Source organism: Periplaneta americana, chromosome 16 (assembly GCF_040183065.1).
Source record: "Periplaneta americana isolate PAMFEO1 chromosome 16, P.americana_PAMFEO1_priV1, whole genome shotgun sequence".
NCBI lineage: Eukaryota > Metazoa > Arthropoda > Insecta > Blattodea > Blattidae > Periplaneta > Periplaneta americana.
This window is the reverse complement of record NC_091132.1, coordinates 8,702,417-8,724,572: the sequence shown is the minus strand read 5'-3', so window position 1 is coordinate 8,724,572 and position 22,156 is coordinate 8,702,417. Positions and strand designations below refer to the sequence as shown.

General features: G+C 33.1%; 1 protein-coding gene across 12 annotated transcripts in view; it reads right to left on the bottom strand.

The window, feature by feature from the left end:
* Window positions 1-22,156, bottom strand: part of LOC138716307 (uncharacterized) — a 113,466-nt gene that overhangs the window by 58,390 nt on the left and 32,920 nt on the right. For all 12 annotated transcript variants that reach the window (XR_011336633.1, XM_069849251.1, XM_069849253.1 and 9 more), the window contains 9 exons: window positions 19,641-19,709; window positions 17,338-17,391; window positions 16,968-17,060; window positions 15,785-15,859; window positions 13,638-13,730; window positions 10,616-10,687; window positions 8,909-9,004; window positions 8,770-8,820; window positions 7,541-7,618 (listed from right to left, as the gene is read on the bottom strand). Coding sequence is in view for 11 of the 12 variants with exons in the window: in XM_069849251.1 (XP_069705352.1) it covers window positions 7,541-7,618; window positions 8,770-8,820; window positions 8,909-9,004; window positions 10,616-10,687; window positions 13,638-13,730; window positions 15,785-15,859; window positions 16,968-17,060; window positions 17,338-17,391; window positions 19,641-19,709 (681 nt within the window). In the remaining variant the exon portion in view is untranslated. The remainder of the gene's footprint in view (window positions 1-7,540; window positions 7,619-8,769; window positions 8,821-8,908; window positions 9,005-10,615; window positions 10,688-13,637; window positions 13,731-15,784; window positions 15,860-16,967; window positions 17,061-17,337; window positions 17,392-19,640; window positions 19,710-22,156) is intronic.

The window sequence follows — 22,156 nt, the reverse complement described above, 5'->3', positions numbered from 1 at the left end:
TCCACTGCTATCTTCGGTAACTACAATAAAGGAATACATCTGAAAATCTTACACAATAACATGCATTACCAGATGTAAGTAGGTGTTTCATATGGCTGTAATTGTCTGAGTATGTTGAAACCACAGAAGTCCGTAATCTGTGTACCTTTTGTATACTTTGACATCAATAGAAAACTAAGATAATAACATCTTCGGTCTATGTAATAACGAATAAAAATTCACACTTTCAGAAGATGGCAGCTCCAAATATGCCCTAAAGAGAAATGAAATAATAGGCCTAAGTGTTTAAAATCATTATTCTAAAGAAGAAGAAGAATAAAAGAACAAAATCAATCATGGTGAAAGAAATAAACTATATTATTTTTATTTATCAGGAAGATAAAAAAATTTGCTTTAAGTTGAAGCAAGAAGCAGAGTCAAAAAATGTATCATATAAACTTATGAGTTTTGTACTTTTATGTGGTCCACATGCTAAAAATTATGTGCACTCCTCCTACGTCGAAATTAGAATGCATGGGATCGAGATGTTGCTGTTCATAACATTAACCATAAGGTTTCCGTAATGAAGTTTGAATAAACTAACAAACAGAATAAGTTTAAGATGCAATACGTTATCATTTATCATAAAATATTTCATGTACGAGTACCATATACAGAGTCATATTTCTTTTTAATTACTGATAAACACGAGAAGTTATTTACAACATATGCATGATTCAAATCAATTTTAAGTGATATATCGTCATATTTTTAATGCGAATTTGAGCTATCCTGCAAACAGCTGCTGTTCACGAGATTTTTTTTTTTTTAACAAGCACTACGTACGTAATTTTTGTCGAAACTGCCACTAACACAGTCCATCTTTTAGGTTTCTCCTTATTCTGGATACTGTGTCGTTCTTTACTTTGCCAACTGCTAGCATTGTTCGTTTGCTTTAGTAAAGTTGTACTGAAAGACACTGGAGGTAGAATGACCACATGAAGTAAGCACGTCTTCTTATGTAATGGAATATTGTAATCATTGATTTCAATTAACTGAAAATAATATTATTTGTAAGTTTTGTAATGTGAGGAATGAGTGAAAATGTCGAGATTCATGCAAGAAACATTTAAAATAGCAAAACACATGAAACTCGTGAAAGAGGCAATAAATAAGATATTATAAAGGAGATTAACAACTGAAAGTTCTTCTGGGAGATGGGAGGAAGAAGCTAAAGTGACAAAGTAGAATTTATTATGGACACTATAGATATGTTGATTAAGATATGCTCAGAAAAATGTATGTTTCTAATCTAATGAAAATATGTACTAATATATTAAGAAGTCTTAGTACATACTGCAAAATCAAACATATTACGACAGACCCCTACTTCTTCACAGTGTGATCGCGAAAATTTCATAATTCATTCAACACACAAACATGTCTCTGACCACAGGGTCTGATAAACAATATCAAACTCACTGTAACATTCGGAAAGCTAATTTGGATATATCTATTCCTGAAAACTATTTCCACATTTCTCACAGAATAATAATGGACAGCACTTCACAACTTCAATCTTATTTCCCACTCGTTATATTCAGTATGAAGAAATTTTTGAAGCTGAAAAATTTTCGGATTTTTACATATAAGTTACTATATACATAATTTAAGCATTATCTTTACTACCTAACGCAAGTTTCTCTTTGTGAAATCATTTACTAAATGTAATATTAATTTATCTGGGAATAGTGAAGATACAATAAAAAAATTTGTATGCTCGACCATGTCGAAATGTACTAATTATACACCTGGTAGCAGTCCTTTAATGCATGTCATTAAAGTACACTTACTCATTAAAGTACAGGTCTTCAGCCAATGATAACTCAGCTTACATGTGTTCAGCCAATGAGAAGTCAGCTTTGTACCGTTATAAAACCGCAAGTATCGATTATTCTCGGATATGCAATCGAAAGAGAATTAGTGAAAAGTCATGGAGGCTGAAATCCAATACTGTCGCAGAAGGTTATGTTCTGTTACTATAATAGTTAGCGTTAATTGTAAATAATATTCAAATAAATTCAATTTGTCATCTCGTTTTTCAATGTCGAATTCAATAATCAAGGCTATAATATTATAATATTATCAAGTTTAACAGGATTATACATCAAGGTCAATGACATTATTGTTCCTCGGAAAAAATCAATACTTTCGCGTCTGCGCACATCTCACAATTCACGACCTAGAACAAGGTCACTTCCGATCTTGTCAGATACAAATAAAATGTATACATCTGAATACCGGTAATTTCAAGTTAGAAATATGGTCGAGCATAAAAAGTCGTATGAAACTCGCCTATAATGGTAATTAAGAAGCTCGTATGAAAATTATGAAACTCGCTTGCGCTCGTTTCATAAACATCCATACTCGCTTTCTTAATTACTATCATTATAGGCTCGTTGCATAATGTACTATTAAAGGACAAAAATAGTACAACATGACAAGACTTTCAAAATTTATTCAGACTTTCTATTTTTCAACTCAATGTTTATTTTTTCCTTCCATTTCTTCCTTATTTTCTAGAGAAATAATCCAGATTGGCGAAATTCGAGTTACCTATGTATGAAAGGTATAGAAGTAAAATAATGAAAGATGATAGAATGGTAATTGTGTGGCATATCACATTACTCAATCTAGTTTTTCTATTCTTAGAATGCAAAAGAAAATGAATTAAAAAGAAAGAGGATACTGTGATACTGCTTAGGCCTTTTAGTATTCTTAACAGAAGCTTATCATCTTCTCATATTCGTTTTAATATATAGCAATACAATTAAAATATTTAAGCCCACACACAAAAAGTCTGGAAGGAAATGGGAAGTTATATATTGTATAATCATTCATTGATCTAGGCACTCACTCACTCACTCACTCACTCACTCTTGGTCCTTGAAATAACTGCGCAATCATAACAAAGAGAATAAATAATTTTTAAACACAAAGACAGCCAAGACATGACCTCATTTCGCTTTCTGCAAAGCAATAAAATTTGCTCTACATAAACAATACATTAATTTTTAAAATATGCACAAAAATAACATTAGATAAAATGCTATACATTTCAACATACCGCAAAATGCAAAACACAAGCAAGTAAAATGCAAGATAAATCTTCATAGTTATGTTAGTAATTACATATTGTTAGTGTACTCTCAAATCAGAACCATGATGTAAATTGTACATTCTAAACCGTCATGTAAGTATTCTTACAATGTTACATAAATAATACAGGAATATACTTCCAGTATATATTATTAAAAAAATGTATTTGTTACAAAAGCTTAAATTAGTTAAGATATACAGTAAGTGCTGAATCAGACAAGGTTAAGCCTTATATAATTTACCACGCTATTTGTATTAGAATTTACTGTAGTTAATCTCCTGAACCCATTATGTTTTAATACGTTTACTACGAGCCATGTTCCACACCTGAAAATATTTCTTAATTTTTTAAACTCAAAACCACAGTTTACAATACTGAATTATTTTTCTATTGTTTATATATTTAACCAAATAGCCCTGAAAACATGGTGAACTTATACATCAAAACCCAAGTAATAAAAATATGATAACTGTTATTTCTACAATCAAATGCTGATGTAACATTTGTTTTTATATTTCATATAGACCATATTAACTATGGAATGATTTTAATAAAGATACATTACATCATGGATCACCAAAATTCACGAGCTTACTTACAAGAACATAGAATTTAGGGTTTGTTAATAATAACAGTAAATGCAGGCAAAAATATGTTACTCACATCCATCTACTTCTGGTTTTATGATTATAGTCATTTAAGGTACTTTTAAATAAATAAAATAATACCGGGTTCATATGATATGAATCAGTGTTGTATTCATAATAGTAACAGATTTTGAGATTCATTTCATATTTTGTATGATCACAATATGAAACAAATTATCTAAAACCGTATGCACAGAAGTTTTATGTGACTGTATCGTCCATCATTCAGTAATGTGGAAAAAAGTTTGGGTTTTATAAATCAGTCCCCTAACTGCCCATTGTGCAACTCAAACCAAGAAATGGATTCGGAACACGTCAAAATCTGTGCTTCGATGGCTGACCATGATAATATCTTTGAAAAATATTGGAGTGCAAGAGGTCAAATGACTTTATTGTCAAACGCCTGGCATTAGAAAACAACAACAACATAAATGGGAGTTGTGAATTAATTTATTTGATGTAAAGAAACTGCTTACAGGTCCCATCCTCAGTGCAACACTGCTCGAAAAGCAGAGGTCTATAATCAGATCAATCTCATACGAGAATTTTGCAGAGAATGCACAGCTTATACAGAATTGTTAACAAATATTACAATTTTAGAGTAGTTTTTTGATTACTGTATATCGAACTACAACATATCTATGCTGGGTTTTAAGCAATTTCTACGCTAAGAACTTCAAGATAAAATTATTTTCAAAATGTTATGTTAGGAGCAAGAAGTTGGCATTTATATCCTTGGGGGAGAAAAACAAACGTCTGAAGTGTAAAATACCAGGGCACAACAAAAGATGCTGGGTTTGTAACAAGAGACATAAATTGCAACAATGGTGCCATAATGGCTTTCTCTAAAAATCAAAGTCCTGAATAATACAAAAATATTTGACAACCACAAAGAACAAGCAGTAAATATATAAATTGTTGTTGTTTTCTAATGCCAGGCGTTTGACAATAAAGTCATTTGATCTCTTGCACTCCAATATTTTTCAAAGATATTATCATAGTCAGCCACTGAAGCACAGATTTTGAGGTGTTGATTTATGGAACACAGTTCAATATATAATCTTCATATTGTGGCGATAAAATAGGAATTTCATTTCAAAATCCATTACTATATAGGCTACTTGTAGAATAAGCTTAAATTAAACTCAAACAATAAGCACTTAATAAAGCTTTGAATAATACATATCCCTAATCCACTATAAGCGAATCAAAGAACATAAGTTCCATTTAAAGCCTTTGTTTGTACTGCAATGATGCAATGCTAAATTGGCTTCTATAACTCTGATGCTTAACTTTTGAAACATAATTGTAACCTACAAAAGATTCCATCTGCTCACAGAATATTCTTCTGCTGTACAGGAACAACAGCAAAGCATTCAACCGAAGCTGCAAAAATTAGCAACTGCTGGAATGCATACTACAGAAATTGATTTGTAACAAGTTTGCTACTTAAGATTTATATCTTGTTCAATAATCTGGAAATAAATAACACACTTTGACGTAATCATATACGATTTATATAATCATACATAATTTATTGTGTTTTATGGCATCAAATGCACTAGGCAATTCAGAAATTAAATCCAATTATGTGTTCCCATCATCCCAGAGGGTGAGATGGTTGATGTGTATGTCCAGAAACCACAGTGGGCAGATTACTGGCAGTTTTAAATGATGATACCCACTTTTGAAAAGTGAAGTACTTAATAGTCATTCAATTTTGATGGTAAAAAATAATTGAGCAGCGAAAATTGTGGTGCTTTGGGACATTTTAAGGTAGGTAATTCGAAGAAAACTCCTATATTTCCTACATATCCAGTGATATTTACATCATAACAATGCATAACCCATACTGCAAATGCCATGAAAATGATGATATAACAAATTCTACTGTATCTCCCATGTCCTTATAGCCTAGATATTGTTTGCCGTTAGTAATTTCCATCTTTTTGGGCACCCAAAGAAAATGGTGGAAGAAAACAAGTTCAGAATGATGAAGACATCTGTGTGTACATATTATGTTAAGTACTACGGTTCAGGTGCAGTGAGGTATTCCCATTGATGCACGTTCACGTATCAGAGGGGCTCGTCTTTTTAGGGTTAGAGTGGGCAAAATGTGTATACAGGAAACATTTGTTATATTAATAGAATTTAAATTCATTTAATTTTAATATACATCAATGAGAAATATTCTTTTCTGATTTTTTCCATGAACTAAATAAATTAACTTTTTTGTTTAAAATGTATAAAAAAAAACCTTTGAAGATAAAACAGCAATAAAGGTCAATTTTGTTTTACAAAATTTCGTTAAATGATATTATCTTAAAAAAAAAAAAAAAGAGGAAGAAGTTAGGCGTGATAAGAGAAACAGATTACAAAAATTTAAGTTTTAGGAAATTAGTGTCATCAGAAAAAATTTAAAGGGCTAGACCGAAAGACACGTCCCAATGTTTGAGATTTTAATTTTTTTTTTTACTAAGAAAAGTCTATTCAATGAAATGAAATAAAATAATAATAATAATAATAATAATAATAATAATAATAATAATAATAATAATAATAATAATATGGCCAAAGAAGACTTGGATGGAGGGCGTACTAGCAGCTATGGATGCTCAAGGAATTGAGCCAGGTCAATGGATGAACAGAGAGGAGTGGCGTTTGGTTTCTGGAAGATGGTGACAGCTGTTATAACATCGGAATGATTGAATAATAATAATAATAATAATAAACTTTTTTAGCCCTTCAATGGTATACATGACCACTTAAGAAGCTCTCTGTCTCTCTGTTACTAACTTCTGACTGGTAAGAAAGCTCATGCAGATTCAGGTCTGGACTGTAGGGAGTTACATACAGCAATTTCAGTCTTGCATTCAGATATTTTGTTGTTGTTTCACAGACCCTGATCTAACCAGATCAGTGACACAAGCATTTGCAGATTCAGTACTTTATTTTCCAGGGGTTCTTTAAGAGACTTTCTTCAGTTGCACATAGTGTAGTAATACTGTATGTGTTGAGGGTTAGTTTCTGCTCTTTCACAATTTGTGAAACAGGGAAAAAGGGCGATTTTGCTTCTCTCTAGTTCTGATACTATTGTCATACATTGGCGAGAGGAACACTTTGCCATTACTTGGCAAGAGGAACACTTTGCCGTTATTAAGTCACTCCTACTGGAGTACAGATGCACTTTGTAACTACATCTTCAGAGATTTTACTACCAATCATGTAAGAACTGATAATATGATTAATTGTTTTCAACAACATTAAAACAATATAGTTCACCTCAAATAAAATAACCACTCACAAAAATAATTTTGTACTTTCTCCTTGAATAGAAGAAAATTAGTACATTCTGTTAATGGTACCTACTTTCTGAATGCACCTCACATTTTTAAATATTTGAAAGATTTCAGATGATTTGGATATTATGCATCACAAACTGCATAACAGATTTGTTGAGCTGAAGGTGTTAAGTATAAATTACTACAAATTACTTACAAAACTACCATATTAATACTTGGTAACAGAGGCACTAAAAGTAAGTTTCTTCATACGATTAATAGTCTGAGAATCATATGCAATATTCATCGCTAATGCGAGTAGTTTAGAGCCACTACACTGGCATTCAATACTGCATCTGACACTCACGAGTAACAACACCATACAGCTAAACATCATGCACGGTCCGCTTGTTAATGTGGCCATTTCTCTGGCTGTGTGGCCATCCCCAGGACATGCCAGAACTCACACTCACTTCATATTTACTGTTAGATCCCTGAACGTCTTCCAGCTGCTGTTTAGTTGCTAATAATGCTTCTTGCAGATTTGCACACTGTAACAATAAACACGACGTAAAATTACACTTACTTTCTCACTCTGTGTTTTACCATTAAGTTGTATGTGATCACAATCTTACACTTCTTTTTACTTTGTACATTCACGTTTCTACTATTGTTTTGAATACATTTTACACACTGTCAAATCTCTGAGTCAGTTATTTGCAATTTCTAATTTAAGATTTTAAAAGATAAATTGATTTATATTATTACCTTTCATTGTTATCAAAATTTGTCAGAATACTAGTACAGGGTCCAGCAGATGAACAGGCAATTAAAAATAGGTGTCATTGACTCACAATTCTTTTTTCAAAATGACATAGGTGATCATATAGTATATAGTCTGCCATTTATTTTTTTGAATGAACTACCACCGAGATGGAAATGTGCTTCATTAGATATCAATGAAGTCTTCAGCTTCATCCATCTGATTTAAAATCTCCTCACAAATCGCCCATCATTTGAGAATATCACGATGTTTCAATTAATGTACTACCTGAATACTGTATGGATGAAAATGTAAGTTGCATGAGCAGATGGGATGGAATCATGGCACCATAATGTATTAAAATGACGAAATTCATGTCTAATAGCCTCAAAACTTGTAAAAACTTTCAATTACAAAAGTACATTGTGCAACGCTTCACCTTTCCATGATAACTAAATGGCACTGTATTGGCAACAGAAAGTGCTCGCAGTTTATCGCCTCTCAACTGTGCTGTGAGATATTTGCGCTTCTTAAAAATCACCTGTTCCTATGCTGGACCCTGCATGTATAGAAGTAAATTGAAGCATATAGGGGAGAAAGATAAATATCAGATTACTCTTAATGGTGAGATAATGACGTTACTGCAAAATTTATTGCTGTTCCTATTGAAATTAAGGAAATAATGACAGTATCCAAGATAATTATTCTTTTTATCAATTTTAATAAAAATGATGCTAAAGTTTGTAGTAATCTACAGGATTAGATAATGAAATCATCCTTAACATAATTGTGATATTCATACCATAAACTCTTCAATTGTATTCTTTGATATTCTATTCTGTCTTCGCAGGCAGCCTACAATGGTAAGAAGTGTTAAATAAAATTTAGATGATATTGAGACATAAGTTTGAAATTATTATTACATTCATATGACAGTACCTTTGCTTGTTCTTCTGTAAGTAAACGTGTTAAATTCTCGTTTTCAGATGCCTGAAACAAAAAAAGTTAAAGATGTGAAATAAAATGTCATAAAAGTATGTGGAAACTGAAAAGAGCTATTGTCTCAACTTGAACTTACACTAACTTCCAGTTTCTCCTGAAGCTGTTGCTGTTCCTTTTGTGCCATATTTACAGAATCCTGAAGAATACTTATCATTTCTTGATGATTGGCACTCTGACGAAACAAAAAATAAGATACAATTAAAAGATGTTATTATCAAATGAAATTCTGTGTTATGAGATTTTAAGGGGAGAGGATGACTTTAATGTGGCAGAAAACTAATCAATTTTCAAAATATGTATATATTTTTACTTTAAAATACACTTCGATATGTGAAAAATATAATATGTAAAATTGAATGCGTATTTATGCTCTTGATAGCTACTGTCACGCTATTTGTAAAGTTCTCGTGCACATGGTTTTCAAAGGTTAAATACAGTGGAAAAGCAATGAATTAAAAAAAAAATCAGTTTAAAATAATCTTTGATATATAAGAATATAATGCTCATTTATGGCCTTGTTAAATGCTATGACGCCATTTTTAAAGCTCTGGTGCACAGGATTTTCATCAAATGACACCAAACTTCAATTGCAATTTCCCGTAACTTTAACTTTTTGCTACATTTCCATAAAAAGAATTATTTATCTTCAGAAGTATTAAAGCTACATACATGATATTTGCAACACACATTCTTTAGGCTATTAAGAAACTTTTCTCTGAAATATAAATTTGTTATTTCATTGCATTTAAAAAATATCCCTCCATATTTCCACAAAAGTACCTCTAAAATTCATTTTTAAGATGTAAGTCAATCGTTTGTCTTAAAATTTTGAAATATGAAAATTGTGCTACAGACATTTTAAAGAATATACTTTTAGGAGTAAAATGTCAAAGAGATTTTGAATTTATGTTTAAAAATGGCTGACATACATCCATTTTAGTCAACTACTACATCCTGGTACTTTTTTTTTTTAAATTTGGGCCCCATTTTTTCTAAAACCAATTTCGAATTTAAGTTGTTGCAGCAATGATATTTCTACATACAAAAAATGGAAAAAAAAAAAAATATATATATATATATATATATACATATAATTGTTGTTGTTGTTCCCTAATGGTCGCAATTTGGGATCATTTAACCCATTTTGCTTCTTGGTTCCCAATAAAGTTGAGAGAAATTTTTATTTCGTTGTGCTTCCTTGTTCAGTGCAGTGCATATGAATAGATGTTCTCTTCCCATAGATGGACCTGGTAAGTTGCAGAAGGAGCATTCTTCAGTATTAAGGATTCCAATTTTGCAGAGATGTGCTGCAAGGCAGTCATGACCGGTGTTCAATCTGAAGACAGCAACAGCTTCTTGTCTTGGTTTTAAGCTACAGTATATGTTTTCCAAAGTTTGTTGATATATGGCCATTTTTTCCCTTGTGATTGGTGATCAATTTTATGGAGTATTTCTGCTTCTGATTTGGTTTTAATTTTGATGCCTAATATGTGTGTGTACTCAAAACTTTGTTTTGTCTATGCAGTTTTGTGCCTTTTTTTGCTAATTCATCAGCAATTTCATTCCCACTTATGCCAACATGTGATGGTATCCATTGGAAGTGCATTTTCTTCTGTAAGTTTTCTAGTATTTTTATTAGTTTTCGGATTTCATTAATTTTATTTGTAAGAGACAATTTGTTTGATACTATTGCTTGTATTGTAGCTCTTGAATCGACTAGTAAGACAGCATTATGAAACATTTTCGGTTTACTATATATACTGTATAAAATATTAATACGTACTATTTTTTCCTTTGAAGACAAATTAGTTTTTAGTTTCTCCATTTCAGACTTCAAGGTTTCATATTCTTCTTCCTAAAAAAAAGGCCAATACAGATATCAAGCAAATCATAAGTAATTGTGACAGTGCTAATTTCTTTGTTAAAAACATGCAACGCCACTTGGTTGTCACTGGAGCCGACCTGAACAATGCATTTTTAAGGATAATAAAAATTCATAGCATGGGAAGTAAAGCTGAAAGGCCTGGGTTGCAGATTTAAGGCACATCAAAGAATCCTATTCTTGAATGGGATAAATGCAAACAAGACCAAAACCATGATTGTCGGCAGAAAAATAAAGAAGGTAAATGTGTGAATGCTAAATGAGGCAGTAGAGCAAGTGGACAGCTTCAAATACTTGGGCTGTACTATAAGCAGTAACATGAGCTGCTGCCAGGAAGTCAAAATGAGGATAGCAATGGCCAAGGAAGCTTTTAACAGAAAAAGGAAAATCTTCTGTGAATCTCTGGAAAAAAGAACTATACTTCTTTTTTTTTTTAAAGATGGGACATGACAGTTAAGCAGCCGAGCTTGGAACTACAGTGCCATGTTGCCAATATGGATTACCACGCTACCAGCTGATAGAAGCTAGCAATTGTCGTTAAGATGGCTGACATTAAAACATTCACTGACAACTGATGCGAAGGTAAGAAAACAATACAAAAATCGACAGAGAATCAAAGACGAAACGTACCAATGCTAACATTGTGTGCACAATAAATGTAGCCAAGAGAGCTATTAAGCTCTCACCACGTGGGAACTGTTAAGTTTGGCAACTCAACCGTTGTTACCATAGCAACAGGCCTACCACACTATGTAATATTCAGTTGTTTTTCCGATCGCAACGGTCCTGTCATGTCCCATCTTTAAAAAAAACAAGTATAAGAAAGAGACTAGTGAAGTGCTTTGTGTGGAGTGTGGCATTATATGGAGCAGAAACATGGACATTATGACGAAGTAAAGAGAAGCGACTAGAAGCATTTGAAATGTGGATATGAAGAAGAATGGAATGTGTGAAGTGGGCAGACAGAATAACAAATGAAGCTGTGTTGGAAAGAGTGGATGAAGAAAGAATGATGCTGAAAATGATCAGGAAGAGAAAAAGGAATTGGTTGGGTCACTGACTGAGAAGAAACTGCCTACTGAAGGATGCACTGGAAGAAATGGTGAACGGGAGAAGAGTTCGGGGCAGAAAAAGATATCAGATGATAGACAACATTAAGATACATGGATCATATGTGGAGACTAAGAGGAAGGCAGAAAATGGGAAAGATTGGAGAAAGCTGGGTTTGCAGTGAAAGACCTGCATTTGGCGGAACTGTGTGTGTGTGTGTGTGTGTGTGTGTGTGTGTGTGTGTGTGAGCCGTTCAGAGCAAAAGTGGTGTAAGTCAAAATTGAGTAATGAGGTTTAAAGTAAATTCTGTAAAATACAGCGCACAGTAGCAATTAATATGTCCTTCTTGCTATCCAGTGACTATTAATAGTTTAAATAAATTGAATATTAATTGCTACTTTGAGCTACATTTTACAGAATATTTACTTTAAACCTCATTACCCATTCTTGACTTACACCACTTCTGCTCTGAACGGCTCATCTCTCTCTCTCTCTCTCTCTCTCTCTCTATATATATATATATATATATATATAAAAGGGCGCCTATGTATATTTTCCAAGTGGGAAGGTCTGATCAAAGTCTCAGGTGCCAGAGTGGTATGAAGTCTTCCCAAAGAAAATGAAAAATGCTAAGTAATTTGATCATGTGAAAGAAATTTTAAAGCATCTAAATATAATTTTTATGAGCCAATTATTTAAAAGTTTCAAACACAAGTTTTCATAAAAATGTGGCTGAAAAATAATTAACAAAGAATACAATTATGGTAACTGACTGCAAAGAAAATAAATATATTTTTAGCAATATAACTGAAAGCAATTTCTTTGTAATAAAATAAATTTTGAAAACGAAATCTATACATACTCGTACAAAAAAAAAAAAAAACAGAATAACTATGTTACATCTTCAAATTGAATTGAAAACAACAAAACAAAAGTAGAACTGTTAAACTACGCAATTTTTTGGAAATAACTCTAATGTAAGTATTTATCAGAAAAAAAGAAGCAACTGCAGATTTCTCTTGCTTTTAGAAAATTGTTCTAAAGCTCTCCTTTCCAAGTACAATCTTTATAATATGTCTTCCACAAAATAACTGCTAAGTAAGAGAATGATGACTGAATGTGTTATTAGTAACATATTATATTACTTATTTAAAAAAAATAGACCAACCTAAAAAGTAAATATTGCAGAGCCAGAGGAGGGGGAAGATTCACGATCCTCTTTGCCCCTTTCAATGAGCGACCATGTACATATGCATTTCTATGGATAATCAAATGCATGTAAAATTGTGGACGAAGGTAAAATTTTCAAAGAACATTAATATAATAATCCGTGGCGCTACAGTCTGTGAAGGGCCTAGACCGACCAGCTGGCTGCTGGCCTCACACCCACATGCAGAAGCAGAGGTGGACGATCATCCAATCAGAATGGAGGTATCGTGTGGTTAGCATGATGATCCCCCCAGCCGTTATAGCTGGTATTCACAACCGGATTTTGCTACCTATCGTAGCTCCCCAAGTGCATCACGATGCTGGGTGGGCACTGGTCCCATACACTGGCCGAAATTTCATGAGAAAATTTCTTCCCCCATGAGGAATCGAACCATGCGCATTCCGTAACGCGAGTCCTAGACAGGATGCCTTAGACCGCGACTCCACGGCGCAGGACTCAAAGAACATTACTTTCACATATTTATTAGAATTTTATATACAACGTGTTCTATATATACTGTAAATCTCGGAGACAGCAATAACAATTGGCAAAAACATGAACAGACACTCAACATAAATCAGACATAATTAATATAGCGAGAGGATTACACTTTTAATGAAAACAACAAAAACTTATTATAAATAATGACTTAATATTTCTTACCTTTTCTTTTAAAACCATGAGTTCGGCTTTTATTTCATCTAATTCAATCTGCTGAACTTCACATTTTCTGCGATATGTCTCACTTATTCCTTTCTGAAACAAAAATAATACTACTTACTTCGTTACCTTATGAAGTTGTACTATTAAAATTACATACACAGATTGAGGAAAGCCATGATTTACACATCATTTCAAATTAAAGTTATAGGGGATAGATTGAAGGAAGTTTTTTTCCTCTCGGTGAATACTGTCCTTCCAAAATACATCTCTTTTTGTGTGTTCATTCATGGCTATTGTTCAGATAGCAAGCAATCAGTATTTTCACAGTGAATAACTCACACCTAAATTAATTAATTATTTATAGATGGTTGATAGGATTAATATATGAAAGGACATCTTGAATACCCCTAGGGGTCTACAGAACAACAACAACAACAACAACAACAACAACAATAATAATAATAATAATAATAATAATAATAATAATAATAATAATAGTAATAATAATATTAAAAATACATATATACTGTAATAGTAATAATGATTTTTAAAAGCTGTTCTATGAAAATTTAAACATACGACTATTTTGCACTGAATAAAGACATAATTTAATTGTTTTCTTTTTAAATTGATACATAATTTTATATACTCTCTTCTACATTCTGCTCCAGTTTCCTCAATCTTATGACTAGAACCTCTCATTTTCTCATATTACTTTAGTGTGGCTCCCTAGCCTTAGATGTAGAATGTAGAATATAGCAGTGTGAAACTGGTTTATTTTGAAAATATCACAACGATCTAAATGGATTAGAATCAGGTCAGTACGATATTGTTAATGAATGTAGGTCTGGAGTAACTTGTAATGTATTTTAAATTATTAATCATGCAAATAATTAAACAATATCATATTAAATTTAAAACTCACAACAATAATTATTTTGATTATGGCTCCCCATGAAGGGAGAAAATGAGTGAAACTTGGTCATTAAAAAAAAAACCACCTTTGATTTTTGCAGAAAAAATAATAATTCACCTTTCATTTATATGTCGGCCAATTTTATTAACATAATCACCATTGGAATTCATGCTTAGGTTATATTTCACAATTACAAATGGTTCTCGTGATGGAAAATCGACATTTTAAAGTAATTTTTCCAAACTTTTATTTTCGCTGCATTTACTCACATTCAAATACAGTGCTATAGGCTGGCAACAAATTTCATGCTAAGAAGTTGAAATTTTTACTGCATGTTCCGAAAAAGTATGGTTAACAAAACTACAGATTTTTTTCTGGATAAAGTAAATATTTTTAAAAGTAGAAAATAAAATATATTATTCAGATACTAAAGAAATTATTTTTTTAAACTGATTATCAGGTCACTTATACAGTCAAAATTCAAATTATGACTCTGTTGTTAAATTATATGCATGTAAAAAAATGCTGTACAATTATTTCAGGCCTACAACTTTTATTTTGTGGGATACATTTTGAAAAATTAAAAAAAAATATGTAAAACTCAAAAAGTATTCAATTGGTATTAAGGAAGCTAGAGGACATTAATGTTAATAACAAGGGGCTGCTGTATAGAAAAAATTAAGTCTCTAGCTCAAAAGTGTAGAAAATAGAAATTTCACTCATTTCATCCTTTCATTACTGTTTGGTCCCCAAAAGGGCTGTGGTCCCGGTTGAGAATCACTGTTCTACTCTACATCTTAGGCCAAGGGCCCACACTAAACTAAAGTGAAGAAAAGGGGGGCTCATTATCAAAGAAGCTGAGAAATACTGATTTAGATTAGATCTGATCTGTTCCTACTCTTAGAGGTGTATGTGACCATTAACAAAATATTGTCTGTATTTTCTTTTGATACTGTTAACGGTCTTAACCGTAAGTTACAGGTAAGTGGACAGTTTACAAGATTCATGTTGCAGTCCATGTGACCCATTTACCTACAGTTAGAACTGGGAGACTTGTAGATCAGACCTAGAAGCCCTCCCAACAGACACCACATCCAATCTAGTATACTCATGAGCATTCTTAGCTTTCCGTGCCCACAAATCCGATGTATAGTAATAAACATATGATTTATCATGTCCTAATACAAAAGAGATCTAATTTTCTTGTTCATAAGTGACTTTCACTACTTACCTCATTCTTTAGAGATGAGGCACTTTTTTCCTTCAACTCCATTAATGAATCTTCAAGCTTTTTGAATACAATTTCCTGAAATAAAAAATACAATCATTTTTACATAGACATGGCCCAAATGAAGCACTGACACATATATTCACACAGTAAAAGCTTGATATACTGCGAACTGATACACATTTGGATAAACACAGTGGAAAGTATGTCCCTCCAAATAGGTGCCAGGTCATAAAGATATGAAGTCAATGAAATTGCAGATTCACTAGTAAAGAAGGATGCAGAACAAAGGTCCACTGTTCCTGAACCTGTAGTAGTTATCAACAAGGAAATGCTTAAGAATCACGAAGACAAAGGATCGAAGATAAGCCAAAGAGCTCATTCAAAAACCTACACTTAATAGGGACAAGGCACTTTTAGAGTTTTCCAGGAAACTGTTGGTATCTTAACATGGCACTACCTCTTAGAGAGACATCTTCACCTTTTAGGACTTGACAACCCCACTTGCAGGAAATGTAATTATGCAGAGGAAACATCATCCCACATTTTGTATAGCTGAATATTTCTCTTTATGAACAACCAGCAAGAAAAAAAAAAAAGCAGACATAGAAATATGTCAAAAGAACATATTGAGAACACTAAACAAGGCAGTAAAATCTACCCTTCAAAACACCACATGCTGCTATAAGCTCTATTCCACCAGAAGAGGAGCACAACTTACAGACTGTACAACTGTAGGAAAAGTTGGCCACTAATAAACAAAACCATATATGATTCCAAGAAAAAAATGGTGACTGTAAACAGATACAAGTATTTCAAAAACAAAGCAGAAGAGTTGTTGACAAAACATTAAAATAGAGAAAAAATTCAGAGAATCCCTCCTACAAACCGAATAGATTACATAGATATAAAAGCAAACACCAAATTAATAGAAGAGACCTCAAAATCATGAAAAATGAATGATAGATTGATCAAGTGAAAAAAAAAAAAAAAAAAAAAAAAAAAACACACTTTTGCTACCAAGTGAATTATGTAGTCAAGATTCCTGAACACTTAAATTTAAATTCATTTCCACTTCATTATGGAATGTCATTCTTATTACGTCCCACTAAGTGTAATTCTAGAGTATTTCTTCCTTGTGGATCACCCTAAATCTCGTTCGTATCATGACTGTTGTAATATCTACCTTTTCTGCGGCATCTGATAATTTCATGTTGGCATCTTGTAGCTTCTCTTCAGTTTCCTTCATTCTCATTTCAACTGCTTCCTTTTCATTTCTCTGAAAAATATTGAAGAAACGAAAATGTTAAAAGGTCGTTCACCTTAACATTAAAGGCGTTCTAGTGGCTCAACATGCCTGTCCTTGGACCCAAGAGTTATGCATTCGAATCAAAATAAGGGTGATAGGTATTTAGGATAAAAAAGATTCCAGAAAGTAAAACTAGGAAACCTAATGTTCACTGTGATCTGTTTATCAGATCTCCTAAGCTGAAAGATGGGACTAGTAAGTTAAATAGTACATTTACTTCAACTTCCACACCACAGATAATACTTACCAGATCGTCAACAAGTTTCTCAGCTTCTTGGAGCTTTGCTCTCAGGTCAGCAATCTGCAACAATTACAAAATAAATCCATATTTTCTCAGATATATGACGGTACATTAGGTAGTATAAAAAAAAAGCCAAATAACAAGTGAAATTATTTTTTTATACCTTCTTGTACTTTTGTACTTGAATATCAGGGACACTAGTACAGGCACCTCTGCCATCATCACCACAATGCTGCCATCCAAACTATATCATCATGATTGTTGTCACATCTGCATCACACCCAGCTTCTCTTCCACCCTCATCACAATCACCACCCACTCCCTACCCTCTCCATCTGTATTTCTTCATGTCTCTTCCTACCTCCCTCTTTCTCAGTTTCTCTCTCATGTCTGTGTCATTTGAGTATTTGTCCCTGTCAATTTCTCACTCTCTTTTTCAGCTGGTTTTCCACTTTTTTTTTTTTAATTTATTATTATTTTTTTACTTGGTTACTTAACAACGCTGTATCAACTACGAGGTTATTTAGCGTCGATGGAACTGGTGACAGCGAGATGATATTTGGCGAGATTACGTCGAGGATTCGCCATAGATTACTCGATATTTGCTTTATAGTTGGGGAAAACCTCGGAAAAACCCAATCAGGTAATCTGCCCAAGCAGGGATCGAACCCATGCCTGAGTATAACTCCTGATTGACAGGCAAGTGCCCCAGTCGACTGAACTATGCTGGTGGCTAGTTGGTTATTTTATGATGCTTTATCAACTGATATGGCTATCTAACATCTGAATGAGATGAAGGTGATAATGCCAGTGAAATGAGTCCAGGGTCCAGAGCCGAAAGTTACCCAGCATTTGCTCTTAATGGGTTAAGGGAAAACCCAGGAAAAACCTAATTGGTAACTTGTCCCAACTAGGATTTGAACCTGGACCCACTAATTTTACGGTTAGACGTGCTAACCACTCCACATGGGTGGAATTTTCCACTCTTATTGGCTGCATAATCAATAGATTTTAGACTAAAATTAGTACTGTGTGTTAAAGTTGCGAAAAACGAATTTTCTTTATTTCTAAGGCATTCATGAAAGAAACTTCGTGCAGACAGTGTTACAGAACATTTTTTTAGTTCCTGAGGAAATAACATTACACCAATTAGTGGCAAATTTGATCGTTTACTTCTGCTGAGGCATGTAGATGTGAGGCCAGCAGCTGACTGGTCGGTTCTGGTTCTTCATGAGCTGTCACACAATGGATTGTTATTATTATTATTATTATTATATTATTATTATTATTATTATTATTATTATTATTGGCATGTAGCACGTATGGGCGAATCCAGAAATGCATAGAGTGTTAGTTGGGAGGCCGGAGGGAAAAAGATCTTTAGGGAGGCCGAGACATAGATGGGAAGATAATATTAAAATGGATTTGAGGGAGGTGGGATATGATGATAGAGAATGGATTAATTTTGCTCAGGATAGGGACCAATGGCAGGCTTATGTGAGGGCGGCAATGAACCTCTGGGTTCCTTAAAAGCCATTAAGTAAGTATTATTATTATTATTATTATTATTATTATTAGTTATTACTGTAAATAACGGAAACATGCACTGCTACATTTTCAATCATAAAGAAAGCTTACAATTTACTGCTACAAGAGAGTCTATGAGTGTGATGGCAGCCAGAGGCAATTGTAAATAATTGTATTTTGTTTATTTCAGGAAATAGTATTCAAAAAGCTTGAAGATTCATTAATGGAGTTGAAGAAAAGAAATGCCTCATCTCTGAAGACTGAGGTAAGTAGTGAAAGTCACTTATGAAGAATAAAATTATATCTGTTTTGTATTAGGACATGATAAATCATATGTTTATTACTATACATCGGATTTTCGGGATTTTGTGATAAGACTGAGATCTCTTGTCAGATACCTGATTTGTATGTGTGAATATATCTAACCCTTAAAATGGTTTCATGTTTCATTATGTTGCCACTGTCATCATCGTCATTATTGTCACTGTGATGATTACCATAGTGTCATCATCATCATCCTTCACGAATGTTAGAATATGAGATTCTGTGAACAAATGAATGTCATTAACAAACATTCCCTCTGTTTTGCTAGTCTTCTTTTCCTCTTGGCCATTGCTTCTAACTTTGTAGAGGCATTAGGTTCCGTTAATTTTTTTAATTTGCATTTAATTATGTTTGTATTATTTTCGTTGGCAATGTGTGCGATTTGTAGTCTCTGTATAATTTTGCCGTTTATTTTGCGATTCATCAACGGTAAATAAAGTGTAACAATAATCACTCACCTCCGCCTCTTTCAACTTCAAGTCCTCATGCCACGAATCTCTTCCTTCTTCTGGCTTATCTCCATGTTCCTACAAAACAAACAAAATGCTCATTTAAACAAATTCGCTTGAAAATCATAACCTTAACCTTATTGCTGTAAAATTTGTATACTGAAATAACTGAACACAGGCAATAGAATAATCAGGAAGTGAGCGCAGTCTGAACCATGGTCAATTAAAACCTGCATTCTAATTGACTGTGCCGGTAAGTTATGTGGAAGGAATGGTGAACGGGAGAAGAGTTCGAGGAAGAAGAAGATATCAGATGGTAGACGACATTAAGATATATGGATCATATGTGAAGACTAAGAGGAAGGCAGAAAATAGGAAAGATTGGAGAAAGCTGGGTTTGCAGTGAAAGACCTGCCCTTGGGCAGAACACTATGAATGAATGAATGTAGGGTGTGCAATGCATAATGTGTCATTACACACATTTTCAGATGAGCAAGAAAATTATCATTTGCAATACAGAGTATTTCAATTAAATCATATACTTTTCCCCTCTAATTCAGGAAATAGAATCTACTTCATGTATGTCCCCCCCATTATGACCCAAATATTCACAAATTGCAGAACTACCCAACAATGCAGTCACACTAGTAAACACAACACCAACACAAGAGACACACATCCACTTGTGCTGGGAGATGGACAAATATAAATTCTCATCAGAGATTAAATCCAGGTTGGATAAAATTGATCATAGTGTTGACCAGGTAACCTACTTATGAATCATTAAACAACTTGATTAATTAATCAGTCGGAACAAACAATCAAGAAAGCGATAAGCAAGCAGAAGAAATAATAACAGCCACTATCACCAGCCTTATTACATTAATCACCAAGTAAACGAAAAACAAGCATGCAACCAAGAAAGCAAGCAATTGTTTAAGGATGTTAAGTGGCAAGCAACAGTAATGTTCACACAGAATGATATATGACAAGAATATAACAAGTCTTAACCCATTATTTCACACTTTAATTGTACTAATTGTTCTGTTCTAAAAACCTGTTTTCTTCATAAATCGTAACATGTTAAATACATACTCATTCCAGATACGAAATTCTGTCACATTTCTTACGACATGTACTGCTTTACTTATCCTTTGTTTCAGCATTCAACACAATGACTGTTTTCAATGAAACCCTCTTACACCATATATTACAGTGAAACCTGTTCAAATCGGAACCTGAATAATCCGGAATCCTGTCTATTTCGGAACAATTTATTGGTCCCAGCAAAATTCATATGTATTATGTATAATTTTTCCTGAATAAAATGGAAATTGTCCCACGCGGAAACGGAAACTGTCTGCTACTATTCAAAACGGAAATAATATTTTGGACACACTACTTTAATGTAAACTATATTTTGAAACAGTATGTGCTTTCAAGGAATGTACGAAATACTAGTAGGTCACTAAAATAAAAACAAGTTTTCTTTGTAAAAGTTTTGAGGGTGCGAGGGTGTGCTGGCCTGGTGGTCATAAATTTTATTACCCTATTGACTAGGCAGACGAGTCCCTTCAAAGATGTTCAATGCTTCACTCCTGTATACTGTCGTAGCTGGGTAGAACGCAAGTATATTAGCGATTTCGTGATAAAAAAAAAGTTGCGTAAAAATGTTGCACTATCATTAATTGATGAAGTAAAAGTTATCGAGGAAAATGAGAAACGAAGAGTATGGAAAATAATGTTGAAATTTATGAATGGAAAACTCAGGTGTAATTTAACACTTTAAAAAAATAAAGGCCGTATCATGAGTGAGTGGCTTGTGGTCAATAATGCTGACATAAAAGGAAAGAGAAAACAACTGGTTACATAGAAATAAATGAACTGTTGTGGGAGTGGATTGTTCTTGCCCTTTCATAGATCATGCAAATTTCTGGACCTATTCTGCAAAGAAAACCCTTGAACTGGCAAAGAGATTAGATAATCCAGAATTCAAGGCTTCAAATTAAATAATGTGCTGTGCTATACAATACAGTATTATATGTAGTGTTAGATATTAAATTTAGTGTAATTAATAAACTTTACAGTGTTTAATGAGTGAGTTACAATTCAATTTATACACGAAATGAGATTTTCATACGATCATTCACCAGTTAAGTAAGTGACAAGCAGTAGTGTTAAACGGAATATTTTGTAATTCCTACAATTTGCGGCATGCCATTTTGTTTTTCATTTATGCAAATGATAAAATATTCCATTTTAACTTCACACCTGAATAACACGGAAACCTGTCCACAACGGAAAAGAAATTAGGACCATGTCACTTCCGTCTTGAACAGGTTTCACTGTACAATATTATGTCTAATAATTTTAGATATTACTTTTTTAAATTCATTGTCTATTAAATCCATACAGCTGCATACTGTGAGAAGATTGAGTAATAATTGGCTACCAACCCAGATGCTAACCTCTTGACAGAGAGTATCTGGGTTTTATTTTGGAGTATCCGTCTTCTAGATGGGTTG